The 26933-nt window shown below is 31.8% G+C and overlaps 1 protein-coding gene across 4 annotated transcripts; it reads right to left on the bottom strand.

Moving 5' to 3' along the window:
• Positions 1 to 633: 633 nt before the first annotated feature.
• On the bottom strand, positions 634 to 24288 carry LOC114717849 (TMV resistance protein N-like). Of its 4 annotated transcripts, XM_028903060.1 has the most exons (7): positions 6234 to 6572; positions 3750 to 4854; positions 3225 to 3500; positions 1723 to 2553; positions 1500 to 1575; positions 1146 to 1409; positions 634 to 973 (listed from the first exon to the last, which is right to left on the bottom strand). In XM_028903060.1, the coding sequence occupies exons 1-6, from the start codon at positions 6440 to 6442 to the stop codon at positions 1150 to 1152; spliced, it is 2757 nt and encodes a 918-aa protein (XP_028758893.1). In that variant the 5' UTR covers positions 6443 to 6572; the 3' UTR covers positions 634 to 973; positions 1146 to 1149. The 4 variants fall into 4 exon arrangements, with proteins under 4 accessions (XP_028758893.1, XP_028758896.1, XP_028758895.1 ...); XM_028903063.1 differs by lacking the exon at positions 6234 to 6572 and adding an exon at positions 24279 to 24288 and having other exon boundaries at positions 1146 to 1575; positions 3750 to 4624; XM_028903062.1 differs by lacking the exons at positions 634 to 973; positions 1500 to 1575 and having other exon boundaries at positions 1211 to 1351; positions 1852 to 2553; positions 6234 to 6571.
• Positions 24289 to 26933: the final 2645 nt, after the last annotated feature.

Here is a 26933-nt window from a genome sequence, read left to right as displayed (position 1 = left end):
TGTGAAAAGACCCAAGTCTTGGGATTTGCATGATGATTAAGATATTGAGAATACTAGAGCTCATCTTTCAAATATATAGTAAGCCCCCATATACATTGCAAGAAATAAATTGAATTAGATTTTTAATCCAAGTCTGATCGCGGAATTAGCTCGTGATTAAAATAAATTTAAGGGGAAAAAGAAGAACTGAGATTGAAAAGATATTGTACATAAAATGGACAGCTTCAATTTTACAGTTTTATTATTATGAGTTAATGACTAATTTTGATTAAAAAATACTAATTATTAAAAAGTATTAAATTTATAAAACCAAATACAAAAACAGCATGGACTTTTTTCGAGACCAGGTAATTCTAAGAAACATTATAAACCAAAAAAGATTAAAAAAAACTGACTAGGAAAAAGATAAGCATTTAATCATTTATTGTCCTGCCCTGCGGCACCGTTTTACTGGATTTTATGGCTTCACCTCTTCTCCTTTCAGAAGCTAAGGCTGAGGGATTTCGTTTTTTGGCATCTTCTCTGCATTTCGGACAGGGGCTCAAACTGTTTTAGGAGAATAAACGAAAGTAAAATCTAGTAGAAAAAGAGAGTAAGTACTTGACTAATCTGTTTCTTAATAGCCAGAGACTCTAAGGGATAAAAATGAGTTGTCATTACACGAGCGATATGGTGGCTAATCTACTTATAGACTGAAATTACATTAAAATAATTAAATAAAATCCAGAAATAGTTCTTAAAATCTGGGGACTGACTCCAACAGCTAAATCATAACAAATTGGATGTTGGGATCCTCTTAATAGCAATATAGATATTTATTTGACTATTAGAATCTCTGAAACAATAATTCAAATTATGCAATAGCAAAATAAGGAATTTGAAAAGAAAAAAAAACCAAGGAAATACTAATTAATCTTCTGTCGCTTCCTCCTTCTAACATAAGTCCGCATGGGCTTCTCATCAATTTCTCGGCCTACAAAAACAGAGAAGCAAAACTATTAACCTTGAAATCTCTCTAAAGAATAAGGTAACTAAAATTAACAATAATCTATTGACTCTTTTCTCTTCTTGAAACTAAAACTTTAATCGAATTTAATTCTTGAAACCGGTGCAAAACAAGACAGTTTTTAAGAAGCCAACAATACCTGGTTATGTGGGATGCTCCATCTGTTCATCAAATGACTCGTAATATTTCAAGTAAACTGCTGTCCTTTTCATAGTGAACCCATTACCAAAAGCTACAATTACCTCCATCTCATCATCTGAGTCAATATTTGACATTATTTCCTTCAACTCTGCTTCTTCAAATGAAGTCAGTGACTCTTGCCTGTAGTGCAGAGTGGTTTTCTTTGTATAATTTATGATCACTACACTAACACAAGATTCACATGCCTTGCTACCCAAATCACCTGAAGGGAAATATGCACAACAGATAATCAGCCCTTTTAAATCACAACCGCTAACTCGAGGTACTTTAAACTTCACAGAAGCTCTTTCACCCTTGAAACTTTGCCAATAGGGATAATTGTCACCAGGAAGGACACAACCATCACCATAATTCCTGGGAGTCAATCCCTGCTTAATAACACAAGCAGCAGCTTAGTCCAACTATACAATTAGGCAAGCAGAAAGGTCATTTCCAATTTTATTAAAGAATTGCATGTTATAGGAATGAATTTTGCTTCTTGTCAACCAAAAAAAAAAACAAATTAAAAAGAGAACCTGTGAGATAATCTCCAGAAGAGTAGCAGTGACTTGGTCATTCTTTCCAATTTGAATTAGAAGATGCTTCAAACAGTTTTCTGATCTTGAGATGTGAACCTGACTATGATGACCAGTTAACAACGAAGATTCAACCTCAAAGATTTTTGAAGTATTTGGTATTGTTGTCATGTCCATGCAAATTCTGGCATGAAACGACTCACAAATTTTTGCAGCACCTCGAATTACTTCAGGGTCATTCTCTGATCTGATTCCCAACAAAAGGCTTCGTAGCTTTTCAGGGTTATTACACACAGATGAAAGACCAGGGATATTGCCATTCAATATATCCGAGGAAATTGGCATGCCCACATATGATGGAATAAGAGATAAAGGATTATTTGTTGGGGACATCCTCGACCAAATGAGAGAAGGAAACACATCACGTGATAATCCCCTGAAACCACAAAGAGATACATATCCAACACTTTTTAACCTCACTAAAGAAAAGGGCACTTGTGTTATAGCGGTGTCATCAGCAATCAGAGTTGTCAAGGAATCCATTTGCTCTATATCTTCTTCTAACCTTTCAATGCTTGCACAACTAGACAGAATAAGTGTTTTTAGTGATTTCAAACTATAAATACTTTTTGGGAGAGTGTGAAGGCTAGTACAATCCTTCAAGTTAATTAAAAGGAGTTTATTGGCATGCCCGACGGTAGGATGAACCATGGCCAAATTTGGACAATTTTTAAGTATCAACTTTTCAAGATTTGGTAGTTTGGAGAAATCAGGAGTCTGCATCAAGAAAGGGGAGTGACTACAATTGAGGATCTTTAGCCTCTCCAATAACTGCAAGAAAAGAACATTCAAGGGAAAATTAGTGAAGAAACTCGTAAAATAAAGTACATCAACAACCATGAATGTTTGAGAGTGTCACTCTTGAATTTCGGTACCACTGTTTAAGGCCAATTCTAAAGCCTAGCATTAGAGTAAAAATAAGCATTAAGGCAATTTAAAAGCTTGAAAACCACCTTAATGTTTGTGTTTTACATCTTATAAAAGAGTAAACCAATCAGAAAACGATAAGTACGACATTGAGTGCTTTAATTTATGGGTTTATCATACAGTTGGGTAGAAAGCATGTAAATGATTTTGACATTCCACTGACAGGTTTGATCAACTTCTATAAACATTGATTAACCCTTTTGTGAAATCCTTCATCTCAGAAAAAGTATTATTTGTAAACACTTAACTGGAAATGAATGCTTAAATTATCTACATATGAGCTCCTGAAAGCGAAATACAAATAAGTCATTATGATGATGGAATGGCTAATATCCATAGCAACGGACATAAAAATGAAAAATAAATTGAAGAAAGATTCAGCAGGTATATTCAAGAAGAGTGAGGAAGGAAATTTATTAAGAAGTTATTATGAGAAAGAAATGTCCGAAATAAAGACCCATCTAGAAGTTATACGGTGTAACAGAATTTAATATCAACAGACAAAGTATACATACCTGGGGCTCTCTCCAGACTTGCCTAAGGCTACTGTACTTTAACTCAATAGCAACTAAATTTTTCTGATAAAGGTTGGCAGGGATGTATTTCAAAGGAAAGCCACGCCAAGAAAGCCATCTGACATCTCTACTAATGTATTTATAGTCTCCATGAAGTTTCACATTATCAAGGCGGAGCAATCGGAGGGTCTTCATCTTCTTAAATGCTTCGGTAGAAAAACGATATTTATCGGTTTGTGACAAATTCAAAGCTAGCCCCTCAACCACTTCTGTACCCTGCAAATAAAGAGCAAAAATAAAATTAAAGTTTGTACCTCTGTTATTCATTTATTGAAAGGCAAAATGTAAACCAATGTCACAAGCAAGCAACTAAAACAGTGAGTTTTAAAAAACACGTAATTTTTGCCGAGGAATAAAATTAACTACAAATATACCTACTTTCACAATTCATTCACATTCAATTGGCTTCCCATGCCATTTTACTTTTTAGAAAGAATGATAAATATAGGACAGGAAAGCCCTTACAGTATGCTTTGATAATACATTGAGCACATCTTCATGAAACCATAACCTACTACGCTTTCCAAGCTCTTTTGGTGACTGTTCTCGAACTACCTCTCTCCCCATGTCTTGCAGCAAATCATGCATGCCAAGCTTGTTATTCTCATCAATAGTTACAAGGCTCCGCTCCACAAGGACACTTATTCCAATGTCTGGAAAAAGTCCGCTACCATCCAATATCTGTGTCACATCACCCCTATCCATCCCAATAAAGAAACAAGATATATCAAGGAAGATTTCTTTCATCATATCATCACTTAAACCATCAAAGCTTATTTTTAGCTTCTTTTGTATCTCACCATTGGGGATTCTTTTTAGTTTCTCCAGTACACTTCTCCACACTTTCTCTTCCCTATCAAATAAATAGGAGCCAAGGATTTCAAGGGCTAGTGGTAGTCCTCCACAATAAGCAACTATATTTCTCGAAAGGTCAATGAATCCTTTTTTAGGACGTGGTTGCTTAAATGCATGCCAACTAAAAAGCTTAATAGATTCACTTTTGTCCATGTTCCTTATTTTATGTACATGATCCACTTTAAGAAGGTCGAGCGGACGCTTATCTCTTGTAGTGATGATGATCCTGCTTCCAGGACCAAACCATTCACGACTTCCAACTAAAGCATTCAGTTGCCCATCCTCATTCACATCATCAAGTACAACAAGTGCTCTCTTATGGCAAAGAGATTCCTTTAATATGATTTTCCCTGAATCAATGCTACGTATTTCCATCATTGTCGTTTTACAGATTTCTGAAAGAAGCTGTTGCTGTAAGTTAACTGGACCATTATCTCGCCCCCAAACTTCCCTAATGTTTGAAAGAAAACTTCTGCTCTCAAATGTTCGACCAATTTTATTATAGATGCCTTTGGCAATGGTTGTTTTACCCTCGCCGCCCATCCCCCATATCCCTAGCAGGAGAACATCATTTATTGAATGTCTTTTTGATTCTTCAATCAAATCTTGCAAACGAGAGTCCACTCCCACAGGATGGTTAGCAATAAACAAGTCTTTCTTGTCCAATATTTTACAAACATGCTCAACAATATTTTTGATATCCTCACTTTCATTCCTGAATTATAAAAAATATAAAAGAAAATGAGCACCTATAACAAAAGCAAGAGTAGAAATAAAGTTTGTCAAGCTATTAAAAGCAGCATGCATCAGAATTAGAGAAGACGTTATGAAGAAACTAAAGGGGAACCCTATTGGAAACTGTCACACCAAAATACCCTTAGAACCGGAAACGTCGATATCAAACTTTAAGTAGCAAACTAAAGAGAAAATATCAAATGAAAGTTCGTCACATAAAAGCCTGACAGCTTCGATATGACCAAGACTAAAGTTGAAAATTTATTCCACAACAGAACATTCGATCAGGCCCGTGTGAAAAAGCACTTGTGAAACACTTAATCAAACAACTAAAATCAAGGGAGCATGGGCTATTTTTTTGCTTCTTTTTTTTTGGGGGGGGGGGGGACTCGGAATAGTATGCTACGATTTCCTTTTATCAGCAACAACAATAAGCAGAAAAATTTAATTACAGGTCTACAGTGTGAGAGGATCACCACAAATCACTAGTAGGGAAAGTGAGAATAGAGAAAGAGAGATGATGAACCCACACTAAGATGTGAGCCCCTCATCGCTATTTTCCTCAGTCTCACCTCTTGTCACCACAGGGAACCAGAGTCCATCAACAATTGACAAAGGTTTCATCCGGTTTCAAATTGGATTCCTTAAGGGAGGTAACTGAAACAAAAGGGCCCCTTTGGTACAAAACGGGAAATCAAAAGGGAGAACTCTCTTCCTTAAAGATGTAAAACTTTATTTCCTACAAAGCCATTTGCCATCCACTAAATATGGCAAGAACACTTTCTCTCACCTTCTTCCATTTTTTAAATAACTTTTCAATGTACCAATCACCAAACGCACCTTAAATTTTATAGGAAACAAATAGAAGGGAGAGATCTTTCCTTTACTAAAAATATATTTTATCTCTTGCTTTTACAGACGATGGCATTTGCAAGACCCTAACAATTAATCGTTGCTGAAATATTAGTCCTTACTTCAAGGAGCAACTTTTAACGCCAGGGAAAAAATTGCAGTGGCTAAGAATAAAACACATGTCAATTTGACCAAATTCGAAGCAATCGTTTAAAACAAAACATCATTTGTGCTTGTGAAATCGCTATACTGTAAAATTTCAGTTACCTATCAGAACTCCACAACAGCACATTGATTATATGTGTATCAATCTAACACTTTCTTTGATAATGTAATGCTGTTATTTGTAAGACATAAAATTTTTGCATATACAACATTACAAGTGATTTGCTAGCAAAGAAAATCACGTGACTAATGGTGCACATTGCAGCAAGAATCTACTGTTCGTGTCTGTTTAGAATTAGCAAAATCGAAAGGAAATAGAAGAACGAGATATATAAAAATTACTTGGAATTGAGCACAACAAATCCGGCAATGCCGCCAGCTTCACGGAGATCTGTCCTCCACCTCGACACTTCATGTTCTGTGGGTGAACTTCTTTGTATAAGATCTCGAAACGCTTCTCTTAAACTTGAGCCTTGATTGCGAACTTCTGACGGATCCACGCCATAGAACACAGGCAGAACTACTTGACCCTGTGCTCTGCGAAGCTCCATGATTTTTGAGAGCTCGTCGAGGCACCATCTAGAGCCAGCATAATCTTTGGAGAAGATAATGATTGAAACGGTAGAACGTTCTATTCCATGTGACAATTCGATTGAGATACTATTCCCCCTAGGAAGGTCCGCATCATCTTTGAAAACAACAATTCCAGCACTGGTTAAAGAGGAGTAGAGATGAGAAGTGAAAGACGCCCGAGTGTCTTCCCCTCTGAAGCTCAAGAACACATCGTAACGAGCTCTTCTAGCAAGCCTTCAAAAAATAATATTTAAATAAAAAACATTAACCAGACGTAAATAAAACATTCACGTTGCAAGAATGAAAACGTAAATAAAACGTTCTTTAAACTACGTATAATCCTTGACCAAAAAAAAAAAAAACTACGTACAACCGAATTAAACAGTTACCAAGGCTGACGGATGGTAATAGATGGTCCAACGAGATGGTCAAAGAGGATCATGAACCTTGGCTCATCAAAAGTTTTACAGCCCCCAAAAACTCATAAAATCATATAATATAAAAATTTATATATATGTAGTAAATTTAGTTTCCAAACCATCTGCTTGTTGCAACATAAAGTCGCTTGTTAAAAATCTAATATAACTTCTTGTTTCAGTTACATTTACCAATCAATCAATTCTCTTTGGAAACTCGTTAACAGGTTCTTATAGAGAATTGACAAGCGTAGCTAAAATACCGACTCTTAGAGTTTTAACAAGGGCACTTCATACTGTAACAAGTAAACAAGATTGAATATGGCAAAAGTATTGCTAAGCTCTTTTACAGGTAGATGATAAATTATATTTGAACTTTAACAAATGCGCTTCATGTTGTAACAAGTAACCAACATTGAATATGTAAACAGCGATGTTAATAAATTCCCACAGAGAACTGATAAGCAGGCGTAATTGAAATGATAATTTACATTAGATTTTTAATAATTGCATTTCATGTGGTAACAGGCAAATGATTTAGAACCCAAGTTTATCACATATAAATTTTTGCACTATATAATTAAATGGGTTTGATAGCTTATTGATCAAAATGTTCTAGTGAATCAAGAGGTCATTGCTTCAAAGACATCATTGGCCACTTCGGTGGAACATTTGTTCTCTGGTGACCTTGGCAAAGGGGCTCCGGTGGTCAATGACCGATAATAAGGTTCCGGCAGCCGGTGACAAGAGCTCCAGAAGTGGGTGGCCTTTAAAAAAAAAAAATGAAGGAAAGACATTTTGGTCATTTACCATCAAACTATAGTTTTGAATGAACTATTTTGGTCATCCAACATTATTTCAATTTGATCCTTACAATGAAATACTAGGATTTTTTAGGACTTGTTGTAAATTAAGGTTATGTTTGAATTGGTGGTGGAGTGAAGAAAAGCCACGGTGCAAACTTGAAAATGTGCTTTAGACCTATTTTTAACATTTTAGGCTATGTTTGAATTAGCAGCCCGAAAGATACCAGAAGAAAAAAAAAATTAACTAATAAAATTTAATAGTGAAAGTCCATTTGGAACCTAATTCATCCTTATCCTTAGTCTTCAATTAAACTCTGAAAAAGTGCAAAAAAACAATAATAATATCCATACGGTAAAGGTCACATAAAGATGGGATTAATATAACTTTTGCCCTAAAATTCAAGTCTATTTTGACATTGGTCCCTCAAATTTCAAAACATGATTTTAGTTTCTAAAATTTAGTTCGTCTTAAAACACTGGTCTCCAGAGATATAACAATCTTGAAATATGCCAAAATGTCATAAACAACATTAAAGTGGTGATTGTGTACTTATTAGATGGCACCTAGCTGAATCTTGGGTAAAAAACAGAAGGGGGAAAAAAGAATAAATCCTCAAAATGCGGCTGTGTATCTATCTCAACTTATCAAGTATTTGGAATTCCACGAAAAAGACGTTTTAGTCCGTCAAATTGATTGGAGTATGTAGTAAGTCTTCGTATATCTTAAAACATATCTAAACAAGCCTTAATAAGTTCTAACCATCCAATTGAACCCCTTACAATAAGAATAATATTATCTATAAAGAACAAGTGGGATATTGGGGACCATTTTTTGTGAGACAAATTGGCTGCCACTCCTCAATCTCCATTTTTTCTTGAACAAGATGGGCCAACCTCTTAACTGCGAAAGACCGATGCTTAATTAGATTCGAGTAACGTGGCATTAAAATCATCGCAAAGCATCCATGATTTATCAATGTGCTCTCCCAACCTTGAAAGTTCTGTCTACAGGTTTTGTCTAGCAAAGACGTTGGGTGCAGCATAAATAATGGTCATGAACCATGAGTCTCACTTACTATTTTCTATTCTTAGATGAATAAATTATATGTGTCTTTCTAGAACCTCTACTCTTCGAACACTTGCACCTTAAAGACACCAAATTCCTCTACTAAATTCTCTAGTGTTAATGAAGATAAAGTCTTGGAAGCCAAGATGAGATATTCATTTCTCAGCTTACTTTTATCCGACGAAGTTTCAAGTAAACCTAGAAAATCCAGATGATAATGCTTTTGAAGCTCTAACATTGCACCAATAAGTAATGGTCATCAATCGTTCTAGTTTCCTTTTGAAAAGCATAATCACGGTCCTCCGTCTTGTGTATTAGACAATATAATAATCATTACTAAGAGGCACAACCTTCATTAGTTCCCATGGTCTCCACATCCTTTTCACTCAAATCCAAGAGAATGTTCCTCGACAATTGAGCTACTAGCACTTTGATAATCAAAGAATTCAACCAAGGCTAACACTAGGTAGTATAACACTCCACCAGCGAGTTTGGTATCCGTATCCAAGTGGCTATTTTCCTTTGTGCTCCTAAATATTAAAGTTAGGTCCCTAACATTACGCCAATAAGTAATGGTCATCAATCATTCAAGTTTCCTTTTGAAAACCATAATCTCAATTCTCCCGACTTGGGTATCAGACAATATAATAATCATTACTAAGAGGCACAACCTACATTGGTTCCTGGGGCCTCCATATCCCCTTCACTCAGTCCAAGAGAATGTTCTTCAACAAATGAGCCCCTAGCAATATGATAATCAAAGAATTCAAACAAGGCTAACATTAGGTAGTATGCTGCTTGGCAGTTACCACTAACATAAGATACTTACTTTTACTGTTAGAGCTCCATATTCCTTCTTCATCTGAATCATCCTTTCCTTTCTAGCCTCCATGTTTTTGTTCTTCTTAGCAAAGAATTCTTTCCATCCATTCACAATGTCTTCCTGTTCATCATGTTTCACAAGGCACCAAGAACATCATGGTGAAAGAAGCTTTTCTTTGTAAGAGAATGCACCCAAAGACTTATTATTAGTGTCTTCTCTCCTACATTCCTAATGTCACCTTTTCCAAACACAAAACTCGTTAGCATTAAAGGTCGATCCCAATCCTTGTCTAGCTCTCCCCCTTCCCTTCTATCCCCATTTTCACTCTCTTTACTCTCATCCACCGCCTTTCCGTCACCCTCCGTTCTCTGCTCTCACCTCTCTTGCTAGTTCTTTCTAGTGCTGCATTTTGAAAAGGTGGCCTTGCAGCTGAGACAATTCCTCTATGGCAGTCGAAACCAAACATTAGCTTACAGGCAAACTGAAGTAACTGAAATAATTTAGTTCAATTATTTAGTTTATTCGGTTTTAGGGCCTTTTATATTGCAATAAACTTTTCTAGTTATTCACTATATTAGAAACTTAAATTAAAAATATCACTGGATTATATTGAAGAAACAATAGCAATTTAACTAATATTGGGTTTCTCATGCAAAAATTCAATGATTACATGTACTCGTGCAGCTTCAATATTAAAATCTTGGAACAAAATCAAATATATATTTAAAGCTAGATGTCTCAAGGATTTAAGGAGAGATGAATCTTGAGACATGATAGCAAGCTTAACCAAGTGTCGACTACAAGGAAATGGAGAACAGAGACTGTGATGCGGTGAAGAATTTAATTAGACTAAAGAGAAAGGCTATGATGGAAGCAACTAATCTATGACTAAATAAGAAGATTGAACCGAAGGAGAAGAATGCGAGGGGAGCAACTAAGCTATGAAGCCTGATGCGATGTGGGGTGATGACTGATGAGGAGGAAGATGCGGCTGCCATATACAAGATAACAAGTAATCTAACTTTAGCTTCTAGAGTTTAAGATATATTGGGCTAGGTTTAGATATATGCTTGGGTCTCTATGTCACATATAATAATATGGTAATTAGGAATAAGAATATTTCTAAATATTTAAGGGCCAAAAATGATAAGGAGAAAAAGAAGAATTTTGGTGAAAAATAATTATTATGATTTTCCAAGTCAATTATGAAAGTTTGACTAATTAAAAAAAATTTGTCAAAAATAATTATGAAAAAATATTTTCAAACCTCAGAAAATTAAGAAAAAATAAGGATAATATTTCTTGAGAATTATATGAAGTTATACAATTGGTTTTGTGACCAAATTACTCTTAAAAAAGTTACAAAGTAATTTAAGGGTGATTTAGGCTAATTTAAGGTCTTTTATTTGAAAAATTCCAAATGAATATTTTTAAGGAGAATAAAATTCTAAGAAAATTCCTATGATATCCTAGAAAATTATAAGAGATTATAGAATTAAAAGGAGACCCTCAAATATCCAAGATTTTTCTAATTCTTTTGACAAGTGGAAAAAAATCACTAATGAGAAGAAAATTAATTTTCCTTTTTATTTAATTAATGAGAATTGAGATTGAGACAAAACGGGCATTTTGAAAAGAGAAAAATGAAGAGAATAAATTATAGATCTGATAGAAAATAATTACAGAGACCGGAATACTGTAATTATAGAAAAGAAGTTAAACTCAGACTAAAAGTGCACCGATAAAGTAAAGATTAGAGTCTTACACTTTCTTTGGCCCACAATTAGCCAAGTGTCAAGCCCTTAATGGAGAGTATTTAAAGTTGCCAAGTGGCAAGTCTTAAATGGAGAGGATCTTAACTTTTGGTAATTAATTACATTTAGATTTTCTTAATTAGGAAAGAGATTGCAAGAGTAAGTAGGGGATTGACACTTGGACTTTCATCAAATGTGGAGATTGAGATATTTTGTCATTAAAAGAGAGCTCTCCTCCTCCTAATTTCATATTGTCATTTCAGCCAAGAGAAGGAGAGAGGGAGCAAGAGAGAACTTCAAGTGTGTTCAAGGAGAAAGCAACCAACTTGGATCAAGTAAGTTTGAAGTTAAAGTTAGTAGATGATTTTAGGTTGTTCCTTGCTTGATTCTTTTGATTTTGATGGTTGAAATTTCTGGTTTTCCTCTTTGTCGGGTGCCGGTCGAAATGATCATAGTGTAGGAGATGAAGTTTTGTTGTTAAATCTTGTTAGAACACTTCAAATCATGGTTGTTTCAAGTGGTTTAAGTTGTTGTTGGAAGTTTTTCTTGGTTGGTTTGCTAGAGGGACCATTTGGCCATTTTGAGAACCATACCCTAAGATGAGTTTTTTTAATGTTTTGAAGCTTCCATTGTGTTAAAATGGAAAAAGGTATAGGATAAACTTAAAGAACAAGTATTGGAAGCATTACAATCAAAGTTGTAATTTTTGGAAACCAAACCCTAAAGTGTTCAGTCAATTTGGTTCTTGAGGAAGGAGATTCCTTTTCTTAAATTCAAGTACATATTTGGAATCTACATAAAAAATCATGTAAAAATAAGCCAAGAAAAAAATTTTTAAGGTTAAGGAAACAAAACTTTAAAATTAAAGAATAATGATTGAAGCTTTAAGGGGTTAAGGGGTTACTTGAATTTTGTTGTTGATTTTTATAGGGAGAATTACAATGAGGTCCCAAGTAAAGAAAAAAATTAAAAAACAAATCCCAAAGGTTGTCATTCTCACAATATGACTTTTCATTATAGACTGTTAAATTTGTTATTGGGACCTTTTGGTAATTATTTCTCTTTTATGAGACTTGATTGTAATTCTCCCATTTTTATATGGTTTGGTTGGTAATCTTACTGCCCTTTTTGTTGATTGTTATGTTAGGGTTTGATATTTATGGGGAAAAAAAAGAAGAACAAAGAAAGCAAACGCATTTGGAGCAAGGTAGCAAAGCTTAACCTAACTACTAACATTGAAATTGCATTATTTACTATTGCATGGATGATTGCTATCATGTGAGTGAACTATGATGATTATGATGTGGCTACTCCTTGCATTTTATTGCATTGGCTTTTGCATGTTTGAGATTGCCCAAATATAAGGATATTAGTTCTTTAATAATAGCTAATATTATTATGCATAATGATAATACTTGCTTGATGTTATAGTTGGTTAATTTTGTCATTACGATTTTATTAAAATCTCATTCCCCAAATATAACCTAACATTTTAAGAGCTCAACCATTCAAAGGGAAGCTAAAAATTCAAGGGTAAATGTGGTGGAGGAATCATGGGAAACAATCATATTTTAGTTACGTATAAGTACGCATGTTTAGTGCTATAACCGTAACTGAACCGTCGACTTGAAGCTACGTTTTGATTAAGTTCCCGAATGTATTAAATCATGAAATTTTGTATGCATGTAGGTCACGTCCTGCGCTTGATAGGTAGAACATTAAAAATAGACAACTATGCGATTTTTAATGATTTTTCAAAGTTAAGATTCAATATTTGAAAAAAGGATTTTTACTAAAATGATAGTAGTGATTTTCACAAAAACCTAACACTTTCTCAAATAGAATTAGTTCACAAGACTATTTTTTCTTGAAAGAGCTTTCCACAGAATTTTAAACCATTCCATTTCAATTGCTCTTGATTAAGTTATGAATTTTTGAAATTAGTACATAAAGCTAGATTTTACCTTATGAACAGTAAAAATCCGAAAGTAACATCATGTACATGATTTTTGAGCTCAAGACCATCTAATGTGGTCTAAAATAGTTCTATTAAATTCTAAGTCAATCCAATAGTAAGGTGTAATACTCTAAGGATATCACTTGCTTAGTTTCATGTTCTATATAGAGACATATAAATATATATATATATATATATATCTATAGACACACATATATATGTGTATATAATATTATATGGTGACAAAAAACATTATATATACTTATAGATTTTAGTTTTTGGGTTTGAAACCGAAAGTTTTTTCATTAACCGAAGTGATAACCAAACATCAAAATAATCAAAACAAAAAACTGAAAATACATTCAGTTCGGTTTTGTAATCAGTTATGGTTCGGTTTTGCTTTCTCCTACCCAAGGCATAAGCGCTATTTCTTTAATTTTAAATAAAATTTGAATTTATATGTTTTTTCAATTTAGTATATTGCTATTAAACAAGCTTAAATTTAATTTCTTAAACTACATATTCATTTTAATTTATATGTTTATTACATTCATTTGAAATCATTAATTGATACTAAGAGAAGAAAAGGAAAATTATTTCCTAAATTAAATTCAAAAATTAATTATTTTCACTAATTCCCACATCACTGTTTGCATAAATTTATTTATCAAATTCATGTTAAGACTTAAGATAACGTAAATTTATAGGTCGTTGGCAAACCAAAAAGAAACGTAAATTAATAACTTGATCAATATTTATCATTTAAATAGAATGAATTAAATAAGTGTAAGTATTTATCATTAAGGTTTTTAAAAATAATAAACTACTAAATTTGGATCTTGGAATCGTTTTTGCTTTAAAGAAGCATCGTTTTTGCAAATAAAAATTAAAAGAATAATGATAATATTTTAGGTGTAAATGTTTATTAATAGACTAAAATATACATTTGATCATCCATCTTTAAAAAATATATTTGTAGTTTTTTTGATCATAAAACTGTTAATTTTAAATGATGAGTTTTTGTAACTCATGATTACTTTGAAAATTAGACTTAATATGTTAGTGCCCGTTTGTATTAGCAGTGAACAATTATGATTTTAAATAATTGTAAATTTTATAAGTGACATTGGTTAATCGTGATTTTTGCTTGGATTCTTTTTTGTAAGTGAGTTTAAGAATTTTGATTATATTTGGTTTTTATTTACTAAAATTGCTTATAGATGTATAATTACTGAAAAGGGTATGAAGTTTATAGTTCAGGAGAGATTTTTGGATGAGTGTGGAAGGGTAAATTGGAGAAAATTTAGTTGCCGAAGATTGATTAGGATTTTTTCAAATGCATAAGCTACTCCTTGATGCTTATCCTAAAAATACGATAAGAAGATAAAATTACGATTTATCAGGATTTTATAAAATTACCCAAACAAGACAAACATGCTTTATAATCATTTGAATTTAAACGAACTTATTTAAGATTTTACCACTTAACTAAACAGGCTCTTAGTATTTAAGAATATTTTACCAATCTTCAAGATATCAATATCATCACTTTTTGTTAACAATTTTAAGTTTAAAAAATTAAAAATATACTTTTTAAAATTAAGAAATCAAATTAAAATCTTATTTAAAATTAAAAAACTAAAAATATACTCTAATCTTATTAATTTATTTATTGGAGGGAAAATAAAAGCATTACCTATGCTGCAGCGACAGCAGAAGGGCCATAATAGAGCTAACGGCTTGTACCCTTCACAGCTAGTCGATCCGTACGGTCCATTTTTTATCTTTACGCCTGCAAGAATCAGTTATTTTCAATTTTATTTTATGTTCTTTTGCTTTAATTTTAAAAATGGAAAAGAGGACATCACTGTTTTGCCTTGTTAAAAAAAATAGTTTAAATGTAAATTTGTCTCCAATATTTTGGCTTAGGGCTGCAAATTTTTTATTATAAATTTATTCTAAAAATTTAAAATCATAACAATATTAATTTTTATAATAAAAATATTAATAATCAATCTCACTATTTTAATAATAAATATTAATTTTTTAATAATAAAAACAAAATTGATACTGTCTTAAATTTTATAAGTAAATTTATATTAAAAAAAAAAATTTTGAATCTTGGCTTTAAAATAGAAACTAGGACACTCAAATTCACATCTTACCGGAAAAGAAAAAACTAATGTCATAGAGAAATCAGCAATTCCTCGATCAATTCTCAGAATAATTGGTTATATGCATCTTTTCTCTTTTTCCAGAAAGAAATGCATGCGTTGAAATTAAAACAACATAACCTAAAAAAGACAGAAGAACAAATGATGCAAATCAAACATAAAGACGAAAGCAAGAGATTAGAGCGAAGAGCTGGGAAGGACGAGGGATTAACTTATTTACCAGAGTGATCGGAGGAAGAAGAAAGAGATGTGAGAGGCTTTGGCTGCTTCTAAATCTCCCCCTTAAGAATTTTCTCCAGAAATGTCTGAAATGATGAAGGTTTAGAGAAAGTAGGGATAAGACCAGGAAAGTAAAGTCTTTTCTTTTTAATAAAGTCTTGCGAGGTTGAAAAAGGAAACAAGTGCGCTGGTAATAAAGGAAGGATATACTGAAATAGAGGAGGCGATGGAAGGACGAGGGGAAATGACGCTTTGGGACGAAAGGGCGCGCGTGGCGCATCAGAGACGCGTAATGATAAAAGTAGTTTTTAAAATGCCGTTCACACTAATAAAACAATAACGATTTTTAATCCAGAAAGCTAATTTGCTTAAATATTTTTACTGAAAATTTTTCAAATTTTTCTTAAAATTCATTATATTTTAGGAGCTTAGTTTCAAACCCTTCTATAATCTATTATGAATTTAGGATTTTTTCAAAAAAGATTAATATAATATTTGATTTACTCTTATTTTGATTTTGGTCCTTCAAATTTTAAATCATAGTTTTTTGTCCCTAAAAGGAAAAAATGAGTTAGATTTTTATTAAACTATAAGGACTAATGTTTTAAATGGAAAGAAACTTAAGACACCAAAACTTATACTTTGAAACTTAAAGGATTAAAATCTAAATAAAGACAAATTTAAATGACTAAAAATTATATTTACAAAAAAGTAAACATCAAGTTTATGCAGCTCCGTCGATGAATTGGTAATGCTGTGTTTGGTACATGGCAGTGGGAACTAGAAAAATGAAAATTGAATTAGAATCCATCTTTTGGGCTATTTGCCTTTGGTGTCCCTGAATCTACTCCTTCGTATAATCTAATTCTTTCATACCACCTTGAAATCAATTCCTCCATTCCCCATGGAACTGGCCAGAGCGTACCATAAACGGATGTGCTAAGTTCATGCCTCTTGACTAGGGAATACAGACATGAATATATAAATGTGTGGTAAAAGTCTCTTAGGCCATATTTTAAAATTTTTTAAACAAACTAAACAAAAAAAAAGAAAAAAGAAAAAAGGGGTTGAGTGCTTCAATGACCCAGATTTAAGTCAACAACAGGGTGTATCTAGTATGTTTGGATGAATTCTCAAACATAATATTAACATGTGCATGTAGTTAATTTAATTGTATAAAATAAAAAACATATATAGTTCAAAGAGGGAAAGAAATGCTTGACCACAATGGAAGTAGAATATAAATGGCTACGCCTGAGTTTCCAAGATACGTTGCCTTGTTTTCAATCTTAAAGTCTGATTAATTTTCTTAAGAAATTAAATATAACAGAGCACAACTTTACAAGCTGAAGTTCACATATTTTAAAATAATACGTTAATAATTTGTTTTAATAAAGTAGTACTCCTTGGTTGTCTCGTCTTTATGCCTATTGTCCATTTGTCCTTGTGGTGCAATGCTGAAATCCAATGCACTATTCTGATGGGGAAAAAAAAACATACGATACACTATCGTTCCCATTAAAAAAATATTAAGTTGAAGACTATGAATGAATTTAAGACTATGAATGAATTAATTTTTTAATTAAATTTCATGATTAGGGTTCAAAAAACCGGATCGGTCATTAAACTGATTGAGATAATAAGTTAACGTTTAATAAATTAGGTCAAAATCAACTCGGGATTAAACCAATTGTGATTCATAAAATATAATTTAAATAAAAGTTTCAAAATATTCACATTTAGATATAAAAATAACTCAATATAAGTAATATTTGAGATATCTTGTATTAAAAATAAAAATAAGATACGTATATATGGTGTGTTGCAATACACCAGCACGCTTTTGTCCCTCTGGGCTTCTTCAAATACAAGGTGGGTGAAAATGTACAGGGCATTACAGACACTACTTTAATATTCGCATGATGACTCATAAAGCTTTCGAAAACGCAGAGAAAGAGAACCTCCAAAAAGCCACCAGCCGCCTATCTCACGTTTTGCCAGCTATCCTTAATGCATAAGGCAGCTCTTAATCATCCTTCTTTTGGAATTGGAATTTTGAACTTCTGCCTTCTTTACTATCGGATTCAGCCGCCCGAAACTTCCCCCTTTATTTTCTGGTTTTTTTCTCTCAGCTTGAAGAGCAAAAACCAAAGGTAAAGTCCTCCCTCTTTTGAGATTATCACTTTCCTCTTTCTTTGAGAAGGAAAAAAAAAACACCTTCACTTTATTTTTTGTTAAGATTTTACCGTCATTTTTATTATAATTTTTTTTTTAACATCTTCTTTGCTATTCTTCTTGCCTTCTTCTTCTCTGTTTTTCTTTCTTCTCTCTTCAGATAAGCCTTTTTTTCCCTCAGATTTTTGGCGTGATTTTCGGTCATAATTTACTTCTGAAAAAGTTGCGAGACAAATTTAACAACTTTCTTGGGTTAAAAAATAAAAAGCAACATCTTTATGCAATTATAAATGGGACGCGCTCTAGGGGATTCAAAAGAAAAAAAAAAGCAGGTGCTTTTCTGACCCGGATTCAAAGCACATACAGCTAAGTTCATAAAGGCGGTTGATTATTTTATCCCTATAAAGTGGTTAATTACCTCTTATTATTAATATTTAGATAAAAAAATATAAATAATTTTTTAGTGTTTGAAATTTTGTAATATAACTAAAATCTTCAAAATATTTTCATAAAACATTTCAAATTATAATATAAGTAATCTTTAAATAAATATTTTTTTCAGGTTGTAAATATTTATTTTAAAATTTTAAAATATTTTAATTATAATAAAAATTTAATATTAAATCGTAATCATTTACGTTTTCTGCTGGATCCAACATTATTTAAATAAATAAAACTAACGTAAATTATAAGAACTGAAAATAAAAAATATTTATAATTTTACTTATATTTGTAATTTAACATGTTTTATTAAAATATTTTTAGTAGTATAAGTTATATATACAAATTCCAAACATTGTAAAATTACTTATATGTTTTTTTGTCTAAAAAAATCATAAGAGATGAGGAATTACTTGGGAGAGGTATATTAATCAAGTTTTCTTTTTAATTGAAGAAGGGCTTTTTCGTTATTTAATAACATTTAAAAATCCATAATTATGTCTCATGGCCTAATTAGTAATTTGCTAAAAGTGTAGGCCTAAATCTGAATTTAGATATTTCAATTGGATTTAATTGGGATTCTCCCTTCTTTTTTTTATATACAATTGGGATTCTCCCTTTACTTATTGATAATTATTATTCTTTTGACGGTGATTTTTTAGTCTTAAATTTAAGTGTCACCTCAATAAAATCTTCTTAACATTTTTTACGATGTTACCTTTACGCTTTTTTTTTTTAATCATATAATTGGACTTTCAACATAAGATTCTTTCGATATTAACTCAATAAAAAAACAAACGTTACAATATTTACAAAAACAAAAAAAAAGCCCAGAATTTCATGCCGTCCTTTGTTTGTCAGATGGGCTTGTCCCTCGTGAGCGGTCCCAATTGAAAGATTTTGGGGTTTTTGTCCAGCTCTAAAAATATTTTGAAAAAATATTTTTTAATAAATAGAGACAAATTTTTTCACATATTTATTTTATATATTATAAAAATATTTTTAAAATTATGGTTTTATATCTACCGAAACATTTTGTTTGTCTTTTGGGCTTTAAATTTTTGCAGAGGATCAACAGTACACTGATTCTGAAAGATTATGCCATTTTAAAAGCCAATGTTTGTTTTGTGAAATTCATTGAAGTTACGCTTTACTTTTAATAAAATATCGGGAGTTCACAGTTGCTCGGGGTACTTGAAATTAGATTTGTTTTTTTTAAAAAAAAAATCTGAGTAATCTGACAACAAAATGGAGTTATTAAAGTATAAATATGATGGAGTACTTTTTTCTTTTTTACATTGAAAATGATGCCGTTTCAGGCTAAAAAAGAAACAGAAAAATATAAAAATACAACCCCGGCGGTTTATTAGTCTCAATAAACAACCTAAATTGAATTTTAATGCCGTGCAATTATTCTCGATTCTTCAAGACTTTCATGGGTTTTTTCTCTTGTTGGTTTTGCGAAGCCTCCAAGTCACTATTGCGACTGATTGAGGGTGTGTTTGGGTGACACCCCAAACCATGGTTTGAGGAATAAATCACCCAAACACCCCCTCCAAAAATCAAAACCATGGTTTTGGATTAAAACCATGGTTTTGACTCTAAAACCATGGTTTTGGAAAAAAACAAAATTCTTTTGCTTTTGGAGAAAAAAGGGAGAGTGTGAGAGCCTATATGATATGTATCTTGTTATTTTTTTTATAAACATATTTTTTATAAACATATTTAATCTTATATTTTATAAATATATATACACATTAACTATTTATTAATTATATTATCTTATGTATTATTAATTATGTTGGTAAAAAATATATTATTAACAATTTCATTCCTTCAAATTAAAATATATCATAAAATCTATTTTTTCTGTAATTATCATATTAACTTATGTCTTTTTTTAGTAATTTGTATATATAAAAAGTGCTTTTGATAACAACTATCCAAACACTCTCACTTCTCAAAATCACTTTTTTACAAAATCTATTCTTCACAGAATCTATTCTCCAGAATCACTTTTCCAAACCACGGTTTGGTTTCATCCAAACACACCCTGAAGCTACTTTATGCATTGAAGTTACCGTAGTCAAAATACCTTTGCCAATCTCAGGTATTTATAGAGCATGAAAGTTTATTGATGGCAACAAATAAATAAAAATAAATTTGTCGTTTTTTGTTTGTTACGGGTTTTAGTCATCGGGTTTGTTCGTGGGAGTTTAATTTTTTTTTGGGTCAAAAGTTCGTGAAAATTTAATTTAGATCCACTTTGCCAGTTTAATGATACATGTAAGTATCTTAGAAAAATTATATAATATATATTATAATTAAGTAATTTTTTATTTTTATTAATTGTCTTAAATTAGTCAATTAAATTTTATATTAAACATAACAAAAAAACATACCAAAAAATGTAATGATAAGCGGAGCGTCTTTTTTTTTTTTTTTTTTAATTCTGCGATGCATTACTTTCATTTTTATGATCCTGAAATTCATTTCAAAAGCATTTTTCTCTCTCAAGAGACAGTGTTCTATGTTTATTTAATATTGCGAAATTATAACTAACTTATTAACGATATGAAGATTTTATTGATTAATGATTTATAAGTATTTTTTATAAACATTTGTGAAACTTGCAAGTATATCCTAGTTTTGGTGAGCTATTGAATCCCAAAAAAAAAATATTATGAAAATATTGAAATTAATACAAATAAATAAATAAAATAAGCTAATCAAACTTTAATAAAATTAATTTAAAATCAAAGGGGAATAAATTTCAAAAGAGGCTGAGACACGTGCGCTTTTTAGTTGTTATTATTATTATCATGCACTAAAATTTAAACTCCGATGAATTTCTGGGAAGTAGCATGGAATTGGAGAGTGAGATAATGGGAAAGAACCAAACAAAAATTAATGAGGAAGAAAGAAGTGACCGGCCAACAGGTCACTCGACCCAAAAAAAAAAAGAATAAGAAGCGACGAGGCAACTTACTTCAACTTTTGAGTATTGACTCTGTTCTTTTCTCCTGTAGTATACAAAAACTCTGAATTTACTGTTTATAAAATAAAGTTATTTGTTAAATCACGAGTATTTATATTTGTTAAATCAGCTAATCCTTAATGCACAAGGCAGCTTTTATTCAGCTTTCTTTTCGAATTGGAATCTTGAACTTCCGTGTCGGCTAGTCTTTACTCCCCTGTTCAGACGCCCGAAACTTCTCCCTCTTTTTCCTGCTTTTTTCCTCTCAGCTTGAAGAGCCACAAAAGAAGGTAAGGTCCTCCCTCTTTTGGGATTATCATTTTCCTCTTATTTTCAAAAAAAAAAAAAAAACTCCTTCACTTTATTTTTTGTTAAGATTTTTCTGTCATTTTTACTATATATATATATTTGTTACATCTTCTTTACTATTCTTCGTATCATCTTACTCTCTATTCTTCTCTCTTCTCTCTTCACTCTTCAGATGACCGTCTTTTTTTAAAAAAATGATTTTTGGGGCGATTTTCCCTGTAAAAAAAAAAAAGTAAACCAATTAACCATTCAACCCAGCGGGTTATTTCGGTTGGCCTTAGACTGCACCGGTTCATAACAGCTCATTTTGGGCTAATTTTCTGCCGATTCAGAAGCTAAATCGGACAGAACAAGTGGCCGATTCATTAGTGGCAGTTTTCAGTCGCCTAGGTTTGCAACCTTGCTCATAATTTACTTCTTAAAAAATTGTTAGACAAATTAAACAACTTTTTTGGGTTAAAAGATAAAAAGCAACATCTTTATGCAATTATAAATGGCAAAAAAAGCAGGTGCTTATCTGACTCAGAATCAAAGCACATACAGCTAAGTTCATAGAGGCGATTTTTTCTCATACAAATTTCATAGAGGCAAATTAAATTTAACAGCAATATAATAAACACAACGGTTAGTATGGGTTGAAAGTAGGGTTAACAAAAATAAAACTTCAAGATGGGACAAAATAGTTTCTGAGACGGATCCTAAGATATTTTCTTTTTTCAAAAAATAATTATTTATTAATAATTATTATTAGATTATTCAATTCACTTATTAATAATTATTATTTTTTTATGGTGATTTTTTGTCTTAAGCTACAGTAGCATCTCAACAAAATCTTCTTAACATTTTTTACTGTATTGCTTTTGTGCCGTTTTTTAATCATATAATTGAGTTTTAATATAATATTTTTTGATATTTTTATCTTTAAAAACCTAATAAAAAACAAAGGGAAAATGACAACAAAATACCACCTGAATTTCAAAAAGACAAATAAGGCACCTGAATAAGCAAAATGACATATAGGGGACTGGGTACCAATCTGGAATACAGATTTTTGGCCAAAAGACCGAAATGCCTTGTCTGAAAGTGAGAGACAGGAGAGAGGAAGACGCTGATGAAATACGGGAAGAAGGAAAGAAGAATGTTGGAAATGCTATTATCTTACTCCTCCGCATCACCATTCTATAGAGATTATTGATTTGGTGGGTTTTGGTTGTAGGAAAGAGGATTTGTAGTAAGAGAGGGAGTGAACCTGTGGGAAAGAAGTTGATGGCGGGATTTGGATTATTCATTTTTGTGGCTGCTTCATGGTGAAATAGGAACAGGATTATTGTATTTGAGGGTTTATATTTAGTATTCGGTGAATGATGAAGCAGAAATCAGAAAACAATGGCAAGCAATTACGTAATGTAACTACTGTCATATGCCTGCTGGTTTTTGATAAATCCCATTACGTGAATGGTAAATTTTATTATACATGTAGTTAATTATGAAAGTTAATACATTGCCTTGTCTGAAAGAACTCGTACTCCCTGAGATTGTCGTCGTCGAAGAGGTCGCTGAAGTAACATCAACTGTAATACACAAGTAGGAAGCTTAAATATTATTCTTCATAGAACATTTTCGATGGGTTCCCACAACTTAAAATGTTATTGCCTAGCATTCCTCTTTTTGGTTATGTCTCTGTTCTTCGTATAAAACCATTTTCAAAGAATGTGAAACTGTCTGGTTTTCTAGTATTATTAAACCATTTGTCCTGAATTTTACAAAACACATATTGTGATTTACAACTTTTGTAGTGAAAGTGACTACTTTGTTAATGGGTTTTGCAACCTGTTTTTAGGAGATAAACAACTTGTTTGTAAAAACTAATAAAATTTCACGCTAAATTTGACAAAACATATAGTGGGATTTACAACTTCCGTAGTAAAAATGACCACTTATTCAATGGGTTTTGCAACTTGTTTTCAGGGGATGGGCAACTTGTTTCTAAAAACTAATAAAATTTCATACTAAATTTGACAAAACACATAGTGAGATTTACAACTTTCGTAGTGAAAATGATCACTTCTTCAATGGGTTTTGTAACATGTTTTCAAGGGATTGGTAACTTGTTTCTAAAAACCAATAAAATTCCATGCTTAATTTTACAAAACATATAGTGATATTTACAACTTTTATAGTGAAAATTACCACTTCTTAAATGGGTTTTGCAACATCTTTTCAGGGGATGAGCAACTTGTTTCTAAAAATCAATAAAATTTCACGCTGAATTTTACAAAACACACAGTGAGATTTACAACTTTTATAGTGAAAACGACCACTTCTTAAATGGTTTTTGCAACCAGTTTTCAGGGGATGGACAACTTGTTTCTAAAAACCAATAAAATTTCACGTTGAATTTTACAAAACAAATACTGGGATTTACAACTTTTGTAGTAAAAGTGACCACTTTGTTAATAGGTTTTGCAACATATTTTTGGAGGATGAGTAACTTACTTTTCACCACCAGTAAAATTTCACACTGAATTTTACAAAACACATAATGTGATTCACAACTTTTATAGTGAAAGTGACTACTTCTTCAATGGGTTTTGTAAACCTGTTTTCACCGGAAAGGCAACTTATAAGCATAAATAAATCATTCAGTGAACGTGCACTGAAGTACGTCACAATAAACATTGAACTAATAATTAACTACATGTATAATAAAATTTACCATTCACGTAATGAGATTTACCAAAAACCAGCAGGCATATGACAGCAGTTACATTACGTAATTACTTGCCATTGTTTTCTGATTTCTGCTTCATCATTCACCGAATACTAAATATAAACCCTCAAATGCAATAATCCTGTTCCTATTTCACCACGAAGCAGCCACAAAAATGAATAATCCAAATCCCGCCATCAACTTCTTTCCCACAGGTTCACTCCCTCTCTTACTACAAATCCTCTTTCCCACAACCAAAACCCACCAAATCAACAATCTCTACAGAATGGTGATGCGGAGGAGTAAGATAATAGTATTTCCAACATTCTTCTTTCCTTCTTTCCGTATTTCATCATCGTCTTCCTCTCTCCTTTCTCTCACTTTCAGACAGGGCATTTCGGTCTTTTGTCCAAAAATCTGAATTCCAAATTGGTACCCAATCCCCTATATGTCATTTTGCTTATTCAGGTGTCTTATTTGTCTTTTTGAAATTCAGGTGGTATTTTGTTGTCATTTTCCCAAAAACAAACATTACAACATAAAAACAAAAGAAAAACCAAAGCCCAAAATTGCAATGGTTTATTTGAAAAGAAAATGAGACGGGACTGGAAATGGAATTGGCTTGTCCCATTTTTATCTCGTGAACGGTCCAATTGAAAGTTTTTGTCTTTTGGACTTTAAATTTTGCAGAGGAACAACACTGATTCTGAAAGATTATGCCATTTTAAGCCAATTTTTGTTTTGTGAAATTCATTGAAGTTACAATATGCTACCTCCGGTTCTATTTATAATATTTTGTTTGCACTTTATAAACAAAGTTTTATAAACACAATCGGAGGTAATACTTGTCATTCAACATTGGGAGTTCACAATTGCTTGAGATACTTGAAATTGGATTTGTTTAAAAAAAATCTATAAGTATATAAATTATTCATGTATAAGCCATATATAATCTAACAAAATAGATTTATTAAAGTATAAATATGACGGACCACTATTTTTTTTTTCAACATTCAAAATGATGTCGTTTCAGACTCAACAAAGAAACAAAAAAAAATATAAAATACTACCTCCGGTCCTTAATATAAGACCCTGTTTGACTTTTATTTGGGTCCTAAATATAAGACCCCAATTCACTTTGTCACTCATATTTATACCTTTTTTCCAAAGTAGCCCTTTTAACAATGATAGTTATAGTCAATACACTTGATTAGCAAGGATATTTTAGAAAAGACAACACCTATTTAAGACAAATAACTAACTCAATTTACTTCTTTAATCTCCTCAAATTAGTCAACTGGCTCTTATAATTAGGACCGGAGGTAGTACAACCCTATCAGTTCTAAACAACCAACCTAAATTGAATTTTAATGCCATGCAATTATTCTCAATTCGTCAGGATTTTCATAGGTTTTTTTCTCTTGTTGGCCTCGCGAAACCTCCAAAGTCACTACTGCGACTGATCAGAGCAAGAGATCGAAGCTACTTCATGCATTAAAGTTACGGTAATCAAAACACCTTTACCAATCTTTAGTGCTGAGCCAGTCAGAGGGCCTAATATTCAAGTGTCTACTTGGTGCTCATATCAGGATTTTACACTTCAACTTATAAAAACAGTCCGTGTGAAAAGTCTCTCAAGTCCAATTTTTTCAGCTTTTTTTTTTCCAGTTTAATTAAAGTTTACTATTAATGCCGTGTTCCCTTCTGAGTATGAAATGTTAGGGTTGGTTTTGCAGTTTTGGTGTGTATAAGGCCATGCCACTATTGCTCCAGAATTGAGAGCAGATCGATGTGTAAGTAAACCAAACCTAGTCATATTTCAATTTGAATGTGGTTGAGTTACAAAGCTAGTTTTGATTTTCCCGAAAAACCATTCTTTCTCGAGATAAACTTTATTCCAATTTTAAATTTGGTATGTTTTTTCCCCCATTATTAAATCTTTTAATTGTGTTCTTTTAATACCATCAATCTCTGTAACTTCTAGCATTATTAGATCATGTACAAAATCTCCCTGTGTTAACGAGGTAAAATTAAATGATTTAATATGGATAAAAAAAAACTTGTATCAAATTAAAAATTGAAAAAAAATTATAGGTACCTCAAGTATAGTTATTCCTTCCCATGAATTAACCAGCGGATATCGGCCAAGGAAATCAATTTTCAAAGTGTGATTTAAAAACCTATAATTACTTCGCCAGTTATACCATTAGTATTTACGCTATTTGCCTCAGAAAAGAACTTACTAATATTAATTAATCAAATCCCTCACTTATTGCATGGAATGTGGAGACAAGGAGACATATACACACAGCAAGCTAATTACATGAATATTTTATGAGGTCCTTATAGTTTTATAATTTTTTGTCAGTTTCTTGTATTTTTAATTTTATTTATTAATTTAATTTAAATTAATTAAATAAATAATATTAAAGCATAAAAATTAGCAAAAAACTTGAGGGATATGACCAGCAAAAATATTAAAATATAATTATTATAAAGAACAGGTTAAGGTATAAATTTGTTTTAAAAGCTTTCACTTAAGAACGTTGAGTACTTATATTTTTTTTTCTTTTGGGTGGAAATTTGCTCAGAATATTTTGAAATATAAAAATTTTACTAATTACTGTTAAAAAATTAACATT

Source organism: Neltuma alba, unplaced genomic scaffold (genome assembly GCF_004799145.2).
Source record: "Neltuma alba isolate B1F8T4 unplaced genomic scaffold, ASM479914v2 tig00011778_pilon, whole genome shotgun sequence".
In the NCBI taxonomy this organism is placed as follows: domain Eukaryota; kingdom Viridiplantae; phylum Streptophyta; class Magnoliopsida; order Fabales; family Fabaceae; genus Neltuma; species Neltuma alba.
The sequence above is the reverse complement of the archived record's forward strand: the minus strand, read 5'-3'. Positions and strand labels throughout refer to the sequence as shown.

Excerpts from the sequence above, each read along its gene's own strand:
- LOC114717849 (XM_028903060.1), bottom strand. The coding sequence starts at position 6,442 with ATGGAGCTTCGCAGAGCACAGGGTCAAGTAGTTCTGCCTGTGTTCTAT. Across the intron at positions 3,501-3,749 it reads ATGTATTATCAAAGCATACT|GGTACAGAAGTGGTTGAGGG; the intron begins GTAAGGGCTTTC and ends CTTTATTTGCAG. Across the intron at positions 1,410-1,499 it reads CTATTGGCAAAGTTTCAAGG|GTGATTTGGGTAGCAAGGCA; the intron begins GTGAAAGAGCTT and ends ATTTCCCTTCAG.